The following is a 16,153-nucleotide window of genomic DNA, read 5'->3' on the forward strand; positions in this document are numbered from 1 at the left end:
GGGGGCGGACAACTGAACCAGAAACGTTATCTTTTGGGCTTAAGTGCACAGCATTACCTTCCTTATTTTATTGTCCTTGCCATCAATACGCTTTTCTTTTCGCTTCCGTCCACACCTATCGCGCTCGTCCATTCTCTTATATCAAAGTCAGATTACCAGTTCGGAAGTCGGAACATTCACCAGACGTGCCCCTAACTACGTGGAAGAGCATATGCTCCATGAGATATTCCTTCCTCAATTTTTTCCGGAAGTCGTCTGCTTCCTTTTGACGTAGTATCAATACGTTGATAAGTTTGTGTATGATGGCATGTTTAGGCCCAATGAACACATTCAGTAGTCCATCACCATCCAGAAAGTGTGCCGGTGTTACAAGTTCTTAGTCATCTCCAGGAGGGACAGGCCTCGAGTTTACCACAGCTCCGATGCTCACCATGCTGGTGGAGAGTTGTTATGCAACTAATTTTCATCGTCCCAACACTTTCTGTAAGCATCGCTTGACTGTACCCACGTCATCTCCCAACACCCTCCGCACAAAGACGTCTATGAGGCAATGAACTTCCAAGTGATTCCGATTTTGGGGGGAAGCAATGCGTCTCTGAGGTAGTCAGTGAATTCCATACTTCATACAATTCTGCACTGGTGGTGTAAAAGGTCTCTGCGTTGTCGGTGTAGATGGTGTGCGCCAATCTACGTTTACTAGTAAATCTTTGTAGCGCCATCAAAAATGTGTTAGTGTTCATAATGGCGCAGAATTGTAAATCTACTGCATTTGTTGCTGTGCAAGTGAAGAATGTCATATAGGCCTTTTCCATGGTCATGGCTAACTTGATGTAGAGAGGGCCTGCAAAGCCTATGCCAGGGACAGTAAAGGACTAGGATGGTCTCATTCGATCTGCAGATGGAGCAGCTTCAATTTGTTTTCCTCCTGGTGTCACCATAATATTGCATTGTAAACATGTATGCAGGACCTTTCCAATGGCTTGACAACCTTCGATGTATTCAAAACTTTTTTCTGATGTTCGGATAACATAATTTGAACATTAAGATGATGGAGATCAACTGCAACTTACTGCCACAGAACCTCTTCCTTGGCGATAATAAATATGTCTACCAAATTTGGTTTAGGAGGAGACGTGGAAGACACACACCCACACACGCACGCACACACACACACACACACACACACACACACACACACACACACACACTCACACACGTCTATTTTTATATATGTCTGAAAGCCCAGGAGTCTCGTGAAGTGCTGTGACCCATCATGGAGAACTGACAGTGGTTGCTCGCTGCTGAGGTCCGGAAACTACAGCCTATCTCCCAGACGAAGGAGTCCATCTTCAGTCAATAAATCAAACCGTCCAATTTTTTTATCTTGCGGTATTAGGTATTAGTTTACTGCTTTGGAGTTCGTGGATTTCGCGTGTGAAACATTGTCATTGCACTATTCTGGTGCAGTAAGTATGAGCGTTTACGATCTCGACTACTGCCAACTCTCCACCAACTTTATCTTTGTGACGAATGTTATGAGTTAAGCAAAGGTTCCACCCGGTTGTAAGAATTAGTATTGTATAGGAACTGAATTTGTAAATGTGTATGAGGCTGCCATCACATGTTTTATGTTTCTCTCCTCTTCTGGGAGGTCGTTAGCATATTTGGCGAACTGAATGGCCAAAATTTTTCTGAGCATGCTAACTGTGGCAGCTCTTTCCACTACAAACCTACAGATTGGATTTGATTGCCAATGGTGCCCGTGTTAAGTGATCCGCCGGATTATCATATCTAGGACTGTCTCCGTTACTCTGTTAGAGTGAAAGTCGGCCATCGAATAACATCACTGCGTATACTACCTAACGTCACTATAGCATTCGTCTACATCACTGAGAGTAATATCGTACCCTGTACCTGTCCAGAAAATATTAGTACTCGTGTTCCCACAAGTCCTTCTAGAAGCTCGAGACCTGGCAGAGACATGTTTCTGACAGGTGTGAGGTTCTTATTGCTACAGGCTAAGTGAGTCATTGTGAAGTCGGGTAAAACACTGCAGATGTACAGAGCTACACCGTACGCCATTTCTGAATCATCACAAAATACATAACTCTGAATATCGTGATGTTTAGTAGTTGATTTCCATCGTGGCATATGGAAGCAACATAATGACGGGAAAGTTGAGACAGAAGTATTGTATAACGTTGTCAGATCGGTCTTTCCAGTCATTTACCCTACACCACGTCTCTTGAAGTGATAACTTCGACATGACAGACACAGGAGAAAGTAGAAGGTTGTAAATTTTAACTATTGTGTGTAACAGGTTTTTTTTTTTTTTTTTTTTTTTTTTTTTTTTTTTTTTTTTTTTTTTTTTTTTTTTGGAAGACCATCACGTAGTTGTAGTTTTTGTGTAAAGTCATCCCTTTGATGTACAAGCCTACTATTGCCGTATTCCATTGTTCGCCTAAAACGTTAGTCTCTATATTAATCTCTCGCTTTTCGGCTCTCCTGCGTCTGGATCTTAAGTAGTGGTCCATTTCGCCAAATGAAAATTCAATAATTTCATGACGGCCATTAGTTCATGATACACATGGAGAGCTTTATTGTCGTCATCTGTGTCAAACGCGAAGTAGTCCATGAAAATATTGTTGACTAGCAGTATGCGACGCCGGGAAGTGTGGTGTCATATCTAGAAACGTGTCCTTCCACTACTGCGGAAGCAAGAATAGACTGTATGTCATGTCGAATGGTAACAGATCGACATTTTAAAAGATGAAAACTACAGGTGGAACGTTCTTGTAGAAAAGCTAGACTTAGAAAAAATCCATCTTGGTATGGAAAACGGAAAACTTAAGATGGAAACCGGGAAGCTAAAGATAGAAACAGAGAAGCTCAAAACCGCGTCGGCATTGCCACACGCCTCTTCGCAGCAATAGTTGCAAGCAACAATGGTATGAACACAATTGAGGAGAAAAATAAAAACGCCAACACAAAACACGCTACAGCCTTACTTGTTAAATCGACAACGAATAGGCATCCAAAACAGGCCAGGGAAGTTCATACGGCACAAATAAGTCCATGGAAAAAAAATTAAAAATAAAAGCAGAGCGCACCACGCCAACAGTGACGATCATTGAAACAGAAACCCAGGAAGATTGCCGGAAACTTGAGACAAAAACAGTCAAATCAAGGACATGAAATGCGAAACAACAAAGAAACGCCAGCCACCTCTAACAATACAATAATTTCCAGACACATAAACTGAACAAGTATTACTGGAAGGGACATGCGATCTAAACATGTCTGAACACGTGACCAAAGAACGAAACACACAAGAAGTCAAATTCAGATTCAAGACTGGCCAAAAGGGAAAAGGATTTTAAAAAAAATGTATTCGAAATCAGCCCTCGCGTCAGGAACATTCTGCTTGGTCAAGACATGGTTTCCTGGGTTTCAAATCTCTGTACTTCAAGGACTGTGTCCATACCCAACTGCTTCAAAAAGTTCTGCGATCTTGAGCACAGCATCAAACACAACTCGAGAAAACAAGTAGTAGACTGCCAGAAAGAACAAAACGCCATCGGATGCAACACCAGCAAAAGAAATGCAAACGAAAATCATTCAACAAAAATGCAGGAGTGGATTGCCAAACTTATAATACGACTATACTCTAGGCAACTTCAAAAAATAGAGTATGGTACTGGCTGCTAGACCAATAAGGATCTCAAAAACGGTTGACTGCCTAATCCCTGGTGTGAATTCCACAGCCAACACAACTCAAAGCAAAAACAAACCCAAATGTACCTCCACAAGAACGACAAGCTGGCGACGAGTGATGTCCTGGCGCCGCCAGCATGGCCTGTCTGTAGAAACGCCAAATATCGAAGGCAGCATAATTCTCTCGCTAGTCTTTCGAGACATCGGTCAACCTAGTTAGTTTCCCCAACACAAAGGACTTTATATAAGACGTGTACTATTAATGACTCATAGAACATAGGACAGCACGGAAATTAAGACATGACCTATATCAATGGGCGACGCTACGGACTAAACATATGTGAAGGACAGAAGGACTAGAGTAACAAAGGTTGGAATATGAATTTGGTAGACTACTAGCCCAAGGCGAGAGAAAGGGGCAGTACTGTTGGATAAGACCATCTAGTCAACTTGTCACCAACCATTGTCGGACGACAAGCAGACCTCAACACAGCACTACAATACTTCGAATCCCAAAGATCAACGTGGCCTGGACGAGAACTTCGAAACAAACACACCTTCCAGAAGACACACACACCAAGTGACCGCCAACACAACACGAAGCTCACGTCGAACAGTATCCTGGCGACACAAATGCTGTTCCCCTACAAAAATGCTCAATAGCGCCAGCAACATAATCACTTTATTATAACACAATAACGTTTTTCGTTTTAGCTTCGTTACATTACAAACTATACCGAGGCCATGTGCCTTGCAGGATCAACAGAACGAGGAGAAGCATGCAGATGAAACACTGTTTATATCAATGGGCAACGCTGCAGACCATCCTCATATTCTGAATAGACGAACTTGAGAAACAACAACAAGTAGCTAAAGAACACACCAGAATGAGTCTAGGGGAGCGGGCCACATCTCACAGGAGAACCACAAATCCCAGCGAACAAGATGCAAACCAAATACAAAATATTCGATACCGCAAAAATCAAAATATACGTTAAACCAGTGACCTTCATATTAGGAGAGTATCTAAGCTTGGACATACCGATAAAAGACAAGAAAACTAACGTATTTGGAAAAACGGATGTAAACAAAACTCAGCAGAGAGGTTAGCGATGCGATTGACGACGACGTGTCTAACATGAGAAGGTAAACAAAGATTAGCTGAATGGTAAGAGTGGCAACAATGCGTGTGACGAAAAACAATTGCCTGATAACCAAACACGAGGCGACCAAAATACAATTGCGGAGAAAGATGCACGGCAATTACATTAGACAATGACAAACTTATTGAGTACTGCAGTGATGAACAACACGACTGTGAAGACGAAAAACACAGTGACACAAAGACACACACACAAACCAACACAACAAAGAGGACGGCTGTTTTAACGCTATGTGAAAGCCCGGGAACCAACGTAAAATACGTGCTCAGCAGGCTGGAGCATAGAGACGTCTTTCCAATTGCGATCCGATTACACATACGTCGTTCCCACCCAAAGGGAGACCCAATCTGCTTCGCAACGACGGAACGGACGGACCGAATGATGATGCGCACCGAAAATGTAGCAACAGATTCACTCGAACTGAGCGTGAAAGAGTGATTACTTTCATACACGTTGACAAAAGTCACAGAATTTGTCCACACTTCTCTAATGTAGAAACTAAGAGAGCTGCGCCGCCCCAAGGATCTAGTATGAGATTAGAGCGTTTATTGGCTTAATAGATTTCAACTAAGCCAGGTGAGCTTGTATATTTCTATCTTTATCCCCATAGCTTGTTGTGATAATTCTCTTGGCTCCTTTATAGGTATCAGGAGTCACAGCGATACCTTCAACTAAATACTTTTATTTTCGTAAATGGTGGGTATCGTAGGCTCCTGCCTGATCTACCGATTGCTGGAACTCGTGGACGAGCTCAAGTCTCAATATTTCCAGAAAACGTCTCAAAATTTACAGTGGGCAGTCTGATATTATCTGATGGAACAAATGAGTTGACGGTTCGTAGAAGGGCGTTTATCATTAATGACAGTGGGAGCCAGTGAGCTAAGGCGGATAGTGGGAAATACAGTCGGTGGAAAAGACTGTCGGTAACCCAAGACAGTGATCCGTTTGTCGGACAAAAACTCACAGTCTTGATGTTGTCGTGGAGAAACGACCAGGAACCTGACTTTCGGTTTCGAATTCTCGCCACCAAACACAAAACTTGATGTTGTCTCGCTCATCCACCGTCACTTTCCTACGAGTTTCCGAGACTTACTGTGACATTCGTGACTAGGATACCTAATGCAGGCTGCTGCTACACGGCTGTTTTTGAAACTGCAAGGGTCGTAACACCGCATCTCGCCACGAGATAGGATTGCAATTTGGAATTTCACACAAGGATTTACAACGGAACTGGAACACACTAAACATAAACAAATATGTAGCCTAACGTTTATTATAGTATTGTGTAAAAATTTGAAGTGAATCCGTCAAAAACGTTTCGAGGTCTGTTGTGACAATATCATACAATGTTGTGTCTTTAATAGTGTAAGTTACGTATTACACATATCTGTGGACACTTTCTGTGGATGCTAAAACCATAGAAAGTAATGTTGTGCCTTTGGCAGCAGGGTCTGTTTTTCGAAAATTACAACAGCGCCCTCTTGTTTCTAGACCCAGTGTTCGCTACGGGCGTCTCTGAGGACTCCGACTTGGAACGCAGTCACACGTCGACCGTGAGAACGACCGTGGGAGCAACGGCATTCCTGATGTGCCACTTGCCCAACATCGGAAAAGAGGTGAGGCGCCCACTACAGCTCGCTCTCGCAAATACACTACTGGCTATTAAAATTGCTACACCAAGAAGAAATGCAGATGATAAACGGGTTTCATTGGACAAATATATTATACTAGAACTGAGATGTGATTACATTTTCACGCAATTTGGGTGCATAGATCCTGAGAAATCAGTACCCAGAACAACCACCTATGGCCGTAATAATGGCTTTGATACGCCTGGGCATTGAGTCAAACAGAGCTTGGATGGCGTGTACAGGTACAGCTGCCCACGCAGCTTCAACACGATACCACAGTTCATCAAGAGTAGTGACTGGCGTATCGTGACGAGCAAGTTGCTCGGCCACCATTGACCAGACGTTTTCAATTGGTGACAGATCTGAAGAATGTGCTGGCCAGGGCAGCAGTCGAACATTTCATGTATCCAGAAAGACCAGTACAGCACCTGAAACATGCAGTCGTGCGTTATCCTGCTGAAATGTAGGGTTTCGCAGGGATCGAATGAAGGGTAGAGCCACGGGTCGTAACACATCTGAAATGTAACATCCACTGTTCAAAGTGCCGTCAATGTGAACAAGAGGTGACCGAGACGTGTAACCAATGGCACCCCATACCATCATAGTGGGTGATAGGCCAGTATGGCGATGACGAATACACGCTTCCAATGTGCGTTCACGGCGATGCCGCCAAACTCGGATGTGACCATCATGATGCTGTAAACAGAATCTGGATTCACCGAAAAAAATGACTTTTTGCCGTTAGTGCACCCAGGTTCGTCGTTGAGTACACAGTCGCAGGCGCTCCTGTCTGTGATGCAGCGTCAAGGGTAACCGCAGCCATGTTCTCCGAGCCGATAGTCCGTGCTGCTGCAAATGTCGTCGAACTGTTCATGCAGATGGTTGTTGTCTTGCAAACGTCCCCATCTGTTAACTCAGGGATCGAGACGTGCCTGCACGATAAGTTACAGTCATGCGGATAAGATGTCTGTAGTCTCGACTGCTAGTGATACGAGATCGTTGGGATCCAGCACGGCGTTCCGTATTACCCTCCTGAACCCACCGATTCCATATTCTGATAACAGTCATTGGATCTCGACCAACGCGAGTAGCAATGTCGCGATACGATAAACCGCAACCACGATAGGCTAAAATCCGACCTTTATCAAAGTCGGAAACGTGACGGTACGCATTTCTCCTCCTTACACGGGGCATCACAACAACGTTTCATCAGTCAACGCCGGTCAGCTGCTGTTTGTGTATGAGAAATCGGTTGGAAACTTTCCTCCTGTCAGCACGTTGTAGGTGTCGCCACCGGCGCCAACCTTGTGTGAATGCTCTGAAAAGCTAATCATTTGCATATCACAGCATATTCTTCCTGTCGATTAAATTTCGCGTCTGTAGCACGTCATCTTCTTGGTGTAGCAATTTTAATGGCCAGTAGTGTATTTCCGTCGTCCAGTTTTGAAAGCCTAGTAATTAATTTAGACACTTGAGGTCTCCAATCCTTCGACATGAATTTTTAGCCATGACCACTGTTACACTGGTGCCACCGATTTATCCTTTTGTCGCCATTACGAACATATGTCACTAGTACACCTGAGAGTGTAAGAGGAACGAAACATTTCAACATTTCTCTCTGGCAGAGGAAATTCTACTTCTGCCTCTACGTTCGTATCATATAAATTCGCACGAAATGAGTAGTTAAGATCCATAGAAAGCAGTGCGTAATTTTCAATTAGTTATACCATCCGTAGCACCCATTTTATGTAGTGGTGCTCTTGTTGACCCCACTTTGTAAGCTAATACTTAGGTTGTAAAGTGTGTAAGTGCAGATATTTCTGTCGGTGACTGAGGACGGTGTACTGAACAACATTATATCAATATTTATGTCATTTTCCTACTAATAATTACAGATATTACGAATAGCATGTTTTTAGGTTGGTTAGTACCTCCAACTACATGGGGCAAGAGGAAGCCATTAATGCGCATATTTTCCCCAAGGCATTAGGTCGGATGTTAAGCTGTGGAAGTGTGGATACAAAACGATAAGTCTGCACGGATAGGTGTCATTAACTTCGAGGTGCAGGTACGGCCAATGCAGAAAACATGAGGCCGTAGAATTTGTGATACGTTTGTGCCAGAAAAAAAAACTACACACTTATCTGTGTGTGTATGAAGTACCATATATAAATATTTCTGCTCTTATACCTATTACATCATGTGTTTTGCGACGAATTCTTTATAATACCCTGCTTGAGAAGATAATTTTTTATTCTGTTTATTAATTATAAAAATTTATACTGGAGTGCATCATTTAAAACACAGAAATGCACGAATGTTAGTAGAGCATGTTGCAATTGTTTTTTAATTTCACTACAATTATGTTATTCTCCTCCTTGATGTTATCCTTCACAAAAGTTATCCTGAAACAATTAACATCTCTCCTTCACATATAAAACAAAACAAAGAAAAAAATTGTGTGTCCACTGTCTTAATAATTATTGTTAGTTATTACTTTTACACAAACAGGAAATTGGTAGTTGAAGCTATACGTGGGTGCATTATTTTAATCCATTACCACGTAATGCGTGCACAGTGAGCAGAGGGTGTAGATTTGTAGTGCTGTACGAAGAGGATGTCATCTCCTGTGAGTCAACTGTGTGACAAGAGTGCCCGAGAGTGACTTTTGCAGCTGAGTCAAACACGGGTAGGCGTCTACTAAACTTTCTCCAACCGATAATCACCTTGTATGTCCATGACCAAAAGCATGATAAGCCACTCCACAGATGATAAACTACATTCCATCAGGTCTAACAGTGTAATGTAGTTGGACAAACTTTATTTCTCCTAATGTTCCTGTTTCGTCTAGATGTGTACTTACATCCTATTGATCAGCTCAAATTGTTCATCTTATTAATAGAATAATTTGTAAGAAAATTTTATTGATATTGTATAGCATACTGTTTTAGACCTTCCACGTCACAACAAACACACTTTTATCGTAAATATTCCTTTCTTAAAGCAATACATTTTTCAGTTATGCATGATTTCATAAGTCACAGCTGCAAAATACTAACGTGATTTCTTTACAGACAAATGGAAAAACTAGTAGAAGCCGACCTCGAGGAAGATCAGTTTGGATTCCGTAGAAATTTTGGAACACGTGAGGCAATACTGTCCCTACGACTTATCTTAGAAGCTAGATTAAGGAAGGGCAAACCTACGTTTCTAGCATTTGTAGACTTAGAGAAAGCTTTTGATAATTTTGATTGGAATACTCTCTTTCAAATTCTGAAGGTAGCAGAGGTAAAATACAGGGAGCGAAAGGCTATTTCAAATTTGTACAGAAACCAGATGGCAGTTATAAGAGTCGAGGGGCATGAAAGGGAAGCAGTGGTTGGGAAGGGAGTGAGACAGGGTTGAAGTCTCTCCCCGATGTTACTCAATCTGTATATTGAGCAAGCAGGGAAGGAAACAAAAGACAAATTCGGAGTAGGTATTAAAATCCATGGAGAAGAAATAAAAATGTTGAGGTTCGCCGATGACATCGTAATTCTGTCAGAGACAGCAAAGGACTTGGAAGAGCAGTTGAACGGAATGGATAGTGTCTTGAAAGGAGGATACAAGATGAACATCAACAAAAGCAAAACGAGGATAATGGAATGTAGTCGAATAAAGTTGGGTGATGCTGAGGGAATTAGATTAGCAAATGAGACAATTAAAGTAGTAAAGGAGTTTAGCTATTTGGGGAGCAAAATAACTGATGATAATCGAAGTAGAGAGGATATAAAATGTAGACTGGCAATGACAAGGAAAGCGTTTCTGAAGAAGAGAAATTTGTTAACATCGAGTATGGATTTAAGTGTCAGGAAGTCATTTCTGAAAGTGTTTGTATGGAGTATAGCCATGTATGGAAGTGAGACATGGACGATAACTAGTTTGGACAAGAAGAGAATAGAAGCTTTCTAAATGTGGTGCTACAGAAGAATGCTGAAGATTAGATGGGTAGATCACATAACTAATGAGGAAGTATTGAATAGGATTGGAGAGAAGAGAAGTTTGTGGCGCAACTTGACCAGAAGAAGGGATCGGTTGGTAGGACATGTTCTGAGGCATCAAGGGATCACCAATTTAGTATTAGAGGGCAGCGTGGAGGGTAAAAATCGTAGAGGGAGACCAAGAAATGACTACAATAAGCAGATTCAGAAGGATGTAGGTTGCAGCAGGTACTGGGAGATGAAGAAGCTTGCACAAGTAGTAGTATGGAGAGCTGCATCAAACCAGTCTCAGGACTGAAGACCACAACAACAACAATAGGGTGTTACGAAAAGATACGGCCAAACTTTCAGGAAACATTCCTCACACACAGAGAAAGAAAATATGTTATGTGGACATATGTCCGGAAACGCTTACTTTCCATGTTAGAGCTAATTTTATTACTTATCTTCAAATCACATTAATCATGGAATGGAAACACACAGCAACAGAACGTACCAGCGTGACTTCTAACACTTTGTTACAGGAAATGTTCAAAATGTCCTCCGTTAGCGAGGATACATGCATCCAACCTCTGTTGCATGGAATCCCGGATGCGCTGATGCAGCCCTGGAGAATAGCGTGTTGTATCACAGCCGTCCACAATACCAGCCCGAAGAGTCTCTACATTCGGTACCGGGGTTGCGTAGACAAGAGCTTTCAAATGCCCTCATAAATGAAAGTCAAGAGGGTTGAGGTCAGGAGAGCGTGGAGGCAATGGAATTAGTCCGCCTCTACCAGTCCATCGGTCACCGAATCTGTTGTTGAGAAGCGTACGAACACTTCGACTGAAACGTGCAGGAGCTCCATCGTGCATGAACCACATGTTGTGTGGTACTTTTAAAGGCACATGTTCTAGCTGCACAGGTAGAGTATCTCGTATGAAATCATGATAACGTGTTACATTGCGCGTAGGTGGAAGAACATGGGGCCCAAGCAAAACATCACCAACAATGCCTGCCCAAACGTTCACAGAAAACCTTTGTTGATGATGTGATTGCACAACTGCGTGCGAATTCTCGTCAGCCCACACATGTTGATTGTGAAAACTTACAAATTGATCACGTTGGAATGAAGCCTCATCCGTAAAGAGAACATTTGCACTGAAAGTAGGATTGACACATTGTTGAATGAACCATTCGCAGAAGTGTACCCGTGGAGGCCAATCAGCTGCTGATAGTGACTGCACACGCTGTACATGGTACGGAAACAACTGGTTCTCCCGTAGCACTCTCCATACAGTGACGTGGTCAACGTTATCTTGTACAGCAGCAACTTCTCTGACGCTGACATTAGGGTTATCGTCAACTGCACGAAGAATTGCTTCCTCCATTGCAGGTGTCCTCGTCGTTGTAGGTCTTCCCCAGTCGCGAGTCATAGGCTGGAATGTTCCGTGCTCCCTAACACCCTGTATAAACGCTGTCATGAATTTCGTTAAGCGTCACAAATCGATGAAATTGCTTCGAAGGTCTTCCTGTCGGGACACCTTCGTTCTTGAAATCTGTCTCGATACAAACGTACCGCGCCACGGCTATTGCCCCGTGCTAATACATACACCAAATGGGCATCTGCCAACTCCGCATTTGTAAACATTGCACTGACTGCTAAACCACGTTCGTGATGAACACTAACCTGTTGATGCTACGTACTGATGTGCTTGATGTTAGTACTGTAGAGCAATGAGTCGCATGTCAACAGAAGCACCGAAGTCAACATTACCTTCCTTCAATTGGGCCAACTGGCGGTGAATCGAGGAAGTACAGTACATACTGACGAAACTAAAATGAGATCTAAAACGGAAATTAAGCGTTTCCGGCCCCATATTCAGGTAACACCTTTTCTTTATTTGTGTGTGAGGAATGTTTCCTGAAAGTTTGGCCGTACCTTTTTGTAACACCCTGTATAAACGCTGTCATGAATTTCGTTAAGCGTCACAAATCGATGAAATATGCACCACGAAGGAATTATCAGAATGGAGCGGAAATGTACATAAACAGACAGACAAAACTGGATGCTTATTGAAGCGAAAGAGGGGCGTGCAGCCTCATTGACTGGAATAAAATTGTCATCACTGATGACTCACGCTCCGAACTGAGCATCGATGACCAGCGAAGACGAGTCTGGAGATGCCAGCGGTGGGATACCAACCTGACTGTAGCCGGTCATAAGGCCTGACAACCAGGACCCATTTGGTTGTTAACCGCGGCCCTTATAGCACATCGGTATGTCGAAGATATTCTATGCCCTTCATGGCAAGCCATTACATTTCAGCAAGATAACGACATTCTACACACGGCCTGTATTTCCACTGCTTATCTTCGTGCTTGCCAAACCCTACCTTGAACAGCAAGGTCGCCGACCTCTCCCCGAATGAGAAAGTTGGAGCGTTATGGGCAGGATCCTTCAACCAGCTCGGTATTTTGACGATCTAACGTGACAACTGGACAGAATTTGGCACTTTATCCCTCAGGAGGAAATCAAAGAACTCTGTTAATCAATGCCAAGGCGAATAACTCCTTGTATAAGGGTCAGAGGTGGACCAATATGTTACTGACTTGCTCAGTTTGGGGAGCTCTTTCTCTTGAATAATTCATCCAATTCTTCTCAAATTTTTTTGATATTGCAATCATTTGTTTGTCTATACATGTATGTCACATTTACCGATTTCCATCCCATACGGATAATTCCGCCTGGTATGTGTTTTCTTTCTTAGAGTTTATTTTTAGTCACACAACGTGTTGCCCAACATTACGCTCCTAAATACACAGCCTGACAAAAAAAGTGAATCACTCAGAAGACATGGTCGGAAGTCAGTGTAGCTTCGTACAGGTTCGCATCATCATCATCAGCATGTGAATGGTTAGTGTTGCATTTCTCTGTGACACATAGAAGAGTTACCAGAGTGAATTACTACTGTTGGTGTTCAGTGTTCTTACCGTGCCTTTTAGGGAATACAAGGGGCGTGAACAGCTTCAGTTGTTTAGTGATCATTGTGAACGACTCGCAGACGATTCGTGTGAGACGTTGTTATCAGGACTTCACAGAGCCTGAAAGGGGGGCCTCATAGTAGGTCTCCATTTGTCTGATTGCTAGAATGGTTCAGTATCCAGATTTATGGGTCATTCGGATGTGACCGTAAACCGATGTTGCACTACATGGGAACGTGAAAGCAGGTGAACTCGTCATCAAGGTTCTTGTCGACCACGTCTAACCAACAGAGGGAGGATCGCATCAAGCATATCAAGATCCCATCTGATAACAAGTAATGGGCACTGTGCATCGCTCTGTGTCATCGTGCACCATTGGTTTGAGACTAGCAGGAGCATCACTAAGGAATTTTCATTCGTTGTGTCACCAGGCGCTGACATCGCAACACAGACGGCTGCGGTTGTACTGTTGCCGTGACCGAAAAGTAAGTACTGCTGCTGAAATGCGTCGCATTGTGTTCCGCGACGAATCGCAGTTCTTCACAACCTATGATGACCATTGCCAGTGAGCATGGCAACGACGATCCGTTCTTCTAATGTTATGTAGAGGCATTGAAACGCTGCTCCTGGCGTCGCGGTATGTGAAACCATAGGGTATGATTTCATTTCACGACTGATAGTCATTGAGGGAACTCTGATGTGCAACGATACGTCACGGACATCCTACACCCTCTTGTGTTGCCGCACATCATGACAATATCATAGGGCCATATTTCAACAAGAAAATGTTCTTTCACACAAATCACCTGTCTCTATGAACTGTCTGGTTCATTCTGAAGTACTCTCACTGCTAGGAGGACCCACAGATTTGTTCCCGACAGAATATGTGTGGAAGCGGCTCAGACATCAACTCCGTACTAGTTCCAACATCTGTGACATCAAAGACCTCTTACAACATCTGCGGCAAAGCTTGCTTCGTGAGAGGATACAACTACTTTAGGACATCTTTCCCAGCCGAATGAGCGAATGCATCCAGGCTGGAGAGGTAGCAAAGTCGTACTGATAAGGCCCGCCCGGCTAGCCGCGCAGTCTAACGCACTGCTTCCCCAATGGGCACGAATCCGTCTGGCGGGTTAGTGTCGGGGACCGATGTGCCGGCAAGCGTGTGGATGGTTTTTATGAAGGTTTTCCATCTGCCTCGGCGAATGCGGGCTGGTTCCCCTTATTCCACCTCAGTTACCTTATGTCACTGATTGCTGCACAAACGATGTCTCCATGTACACATACACCATAACTACTCTACCATGCAAACATTCGGGGCTACACTCGTCTGGTATGAGACGTTCCCGGGGTGGTCCACTGGGGGCCGAACTGCACAATAACCCTGGGTTCAGCGTGGAGCGGCGGTGGGGTTGGTGGACTGCTGTGGCGTGATGTGGGGTTGTGAACCACTGAGGGCTATGGTCGGCGAAGCCTCTCCATCGTTTCTGGGTACCCGGTTCAATACACACACATACACATTCTGATAAGTGCACTCATACTGAGAAGTTCTTTATAAGTTTGGCTCTGTTTTGTGATCACTGAAATAACGCAACATACATTCTCACCAGGTGTCCATTTCGTTTGCTTCTCCATTTTCGGTCTTCAGTTTTCTTGTCGGGCAGTATAGTTCGACCATTCCAGGTATGTAGCCCTTCATGCAGTTTCCGCACACTTTATCTCATGGTAATAGCATCACAAATCATATGACCATAAATACACAAATTTTATTTTATGCACATTCTTAAAATTTCGTACGACTACTTATGAATCAAATATGACCAGTATGTAACTAAACGCGCCATTTATTAGTTGTGTTGGTGAGATGGTTTCACGTCCAATATCCTTCACATGTACATTCGTAGCTTTTTAAGTGATGTGGCTCACACTTCCTCCAGATACTTCCCTTCGCTTGTTACTCAATGACTAGTTGCTGACAGCCGTTGCATCTCTGTGAGTCAGATGTACAATTTCCAATCAGATTACACACCGAAGAGCCAAAGAAACTGGTACATCTGGCTATTATCGTCTACGGCACTCGCAACCACGTAGAAGTGCCACAACACGACATGGCATGGGCTTGACAAATGTATGAAGTAGTGCTGGAGGTACTGAAACCATAAACCCTACCAGGCTGTCCATTAAATCCGTAAGAGTACGAGGGGTGGAGATCTCTTCCGAACAGCACGTTGCAAAACATCTCAGATATGTTCAATAATGTTCGTGTCTGGGGACTTTGGTGGCCAGTGGAAGTGCTTAAACTCAGAAAAGTATTCCTGGAGCCACTCTGTAGCTTTTGGACATGTGGGGTGTTGCATCATCCTGCTGGAATTTCCCAACTCTGTCGGAATGCACAATGGGCATGAATGGATGCAGTGATCAGACAGGATGCTTACGTACGTCTCACCTGTCAGAGTTGTACCTAGACGTATCAGGGGTCACATATCAATCCAACTGCACATACCCCACGCCGCTACAGAGCCTCCACCAGCTTGAACAGTCTTCTGCTGACATGTAGTGTCCATGGATTCATGAGATTGTCTCCATACCCGTATACGCCCATCCATTAGGTATAATTTGAAACGATACTAGTCCGATCAGCTAACATGTTTCCGGTCATCAACAGTCCAATGTCGATGTTGACAGGCCCAGGCGAGGCGTA

At 43.5% G+C, this 16,153-nt stretch overlaps 1 protein-coding gene across 1 annotated transcript in view; it reads left to right on the forward strand.

Annotated features, from left to right (window-relative positions):
• The window catches only part of LOC126324495 (muscle M-line assembly protein unc-89-like), a 105,595-nt gene that overhangs the window by 31,103 nt on the left and 58,339 nt on the right, over positions 1 to 16,153 (forward strand). The window contains exon 2 of the mRNA XM_049994998.1: positions 6,369 to 6,493. Within this exon, the coding sequence (XP_049850955.1) occupies positions 6,369 to 6,493 (125 nt within the window). The remainder of the gene's footprint in view (positions 1 to 6,368; positions 6,494 to 16,153) is intronic.

The sequence above is a fragment of the Schistocerca gregaria genome, chromosome 2 (assembly GCF_023897955.1).
Source record: "Schistocerca gregaria isolate iqSchGreg1 chromosome 2, iqSchGreg1.2, whole genome shotgun sequence".
Taxonomy (NCBI): Eukaryota; Metazoa; Arthropoda; class Insecta; order Orthoptera; family Acrididae; genus Schistocerca; species Schistocerca gregaria.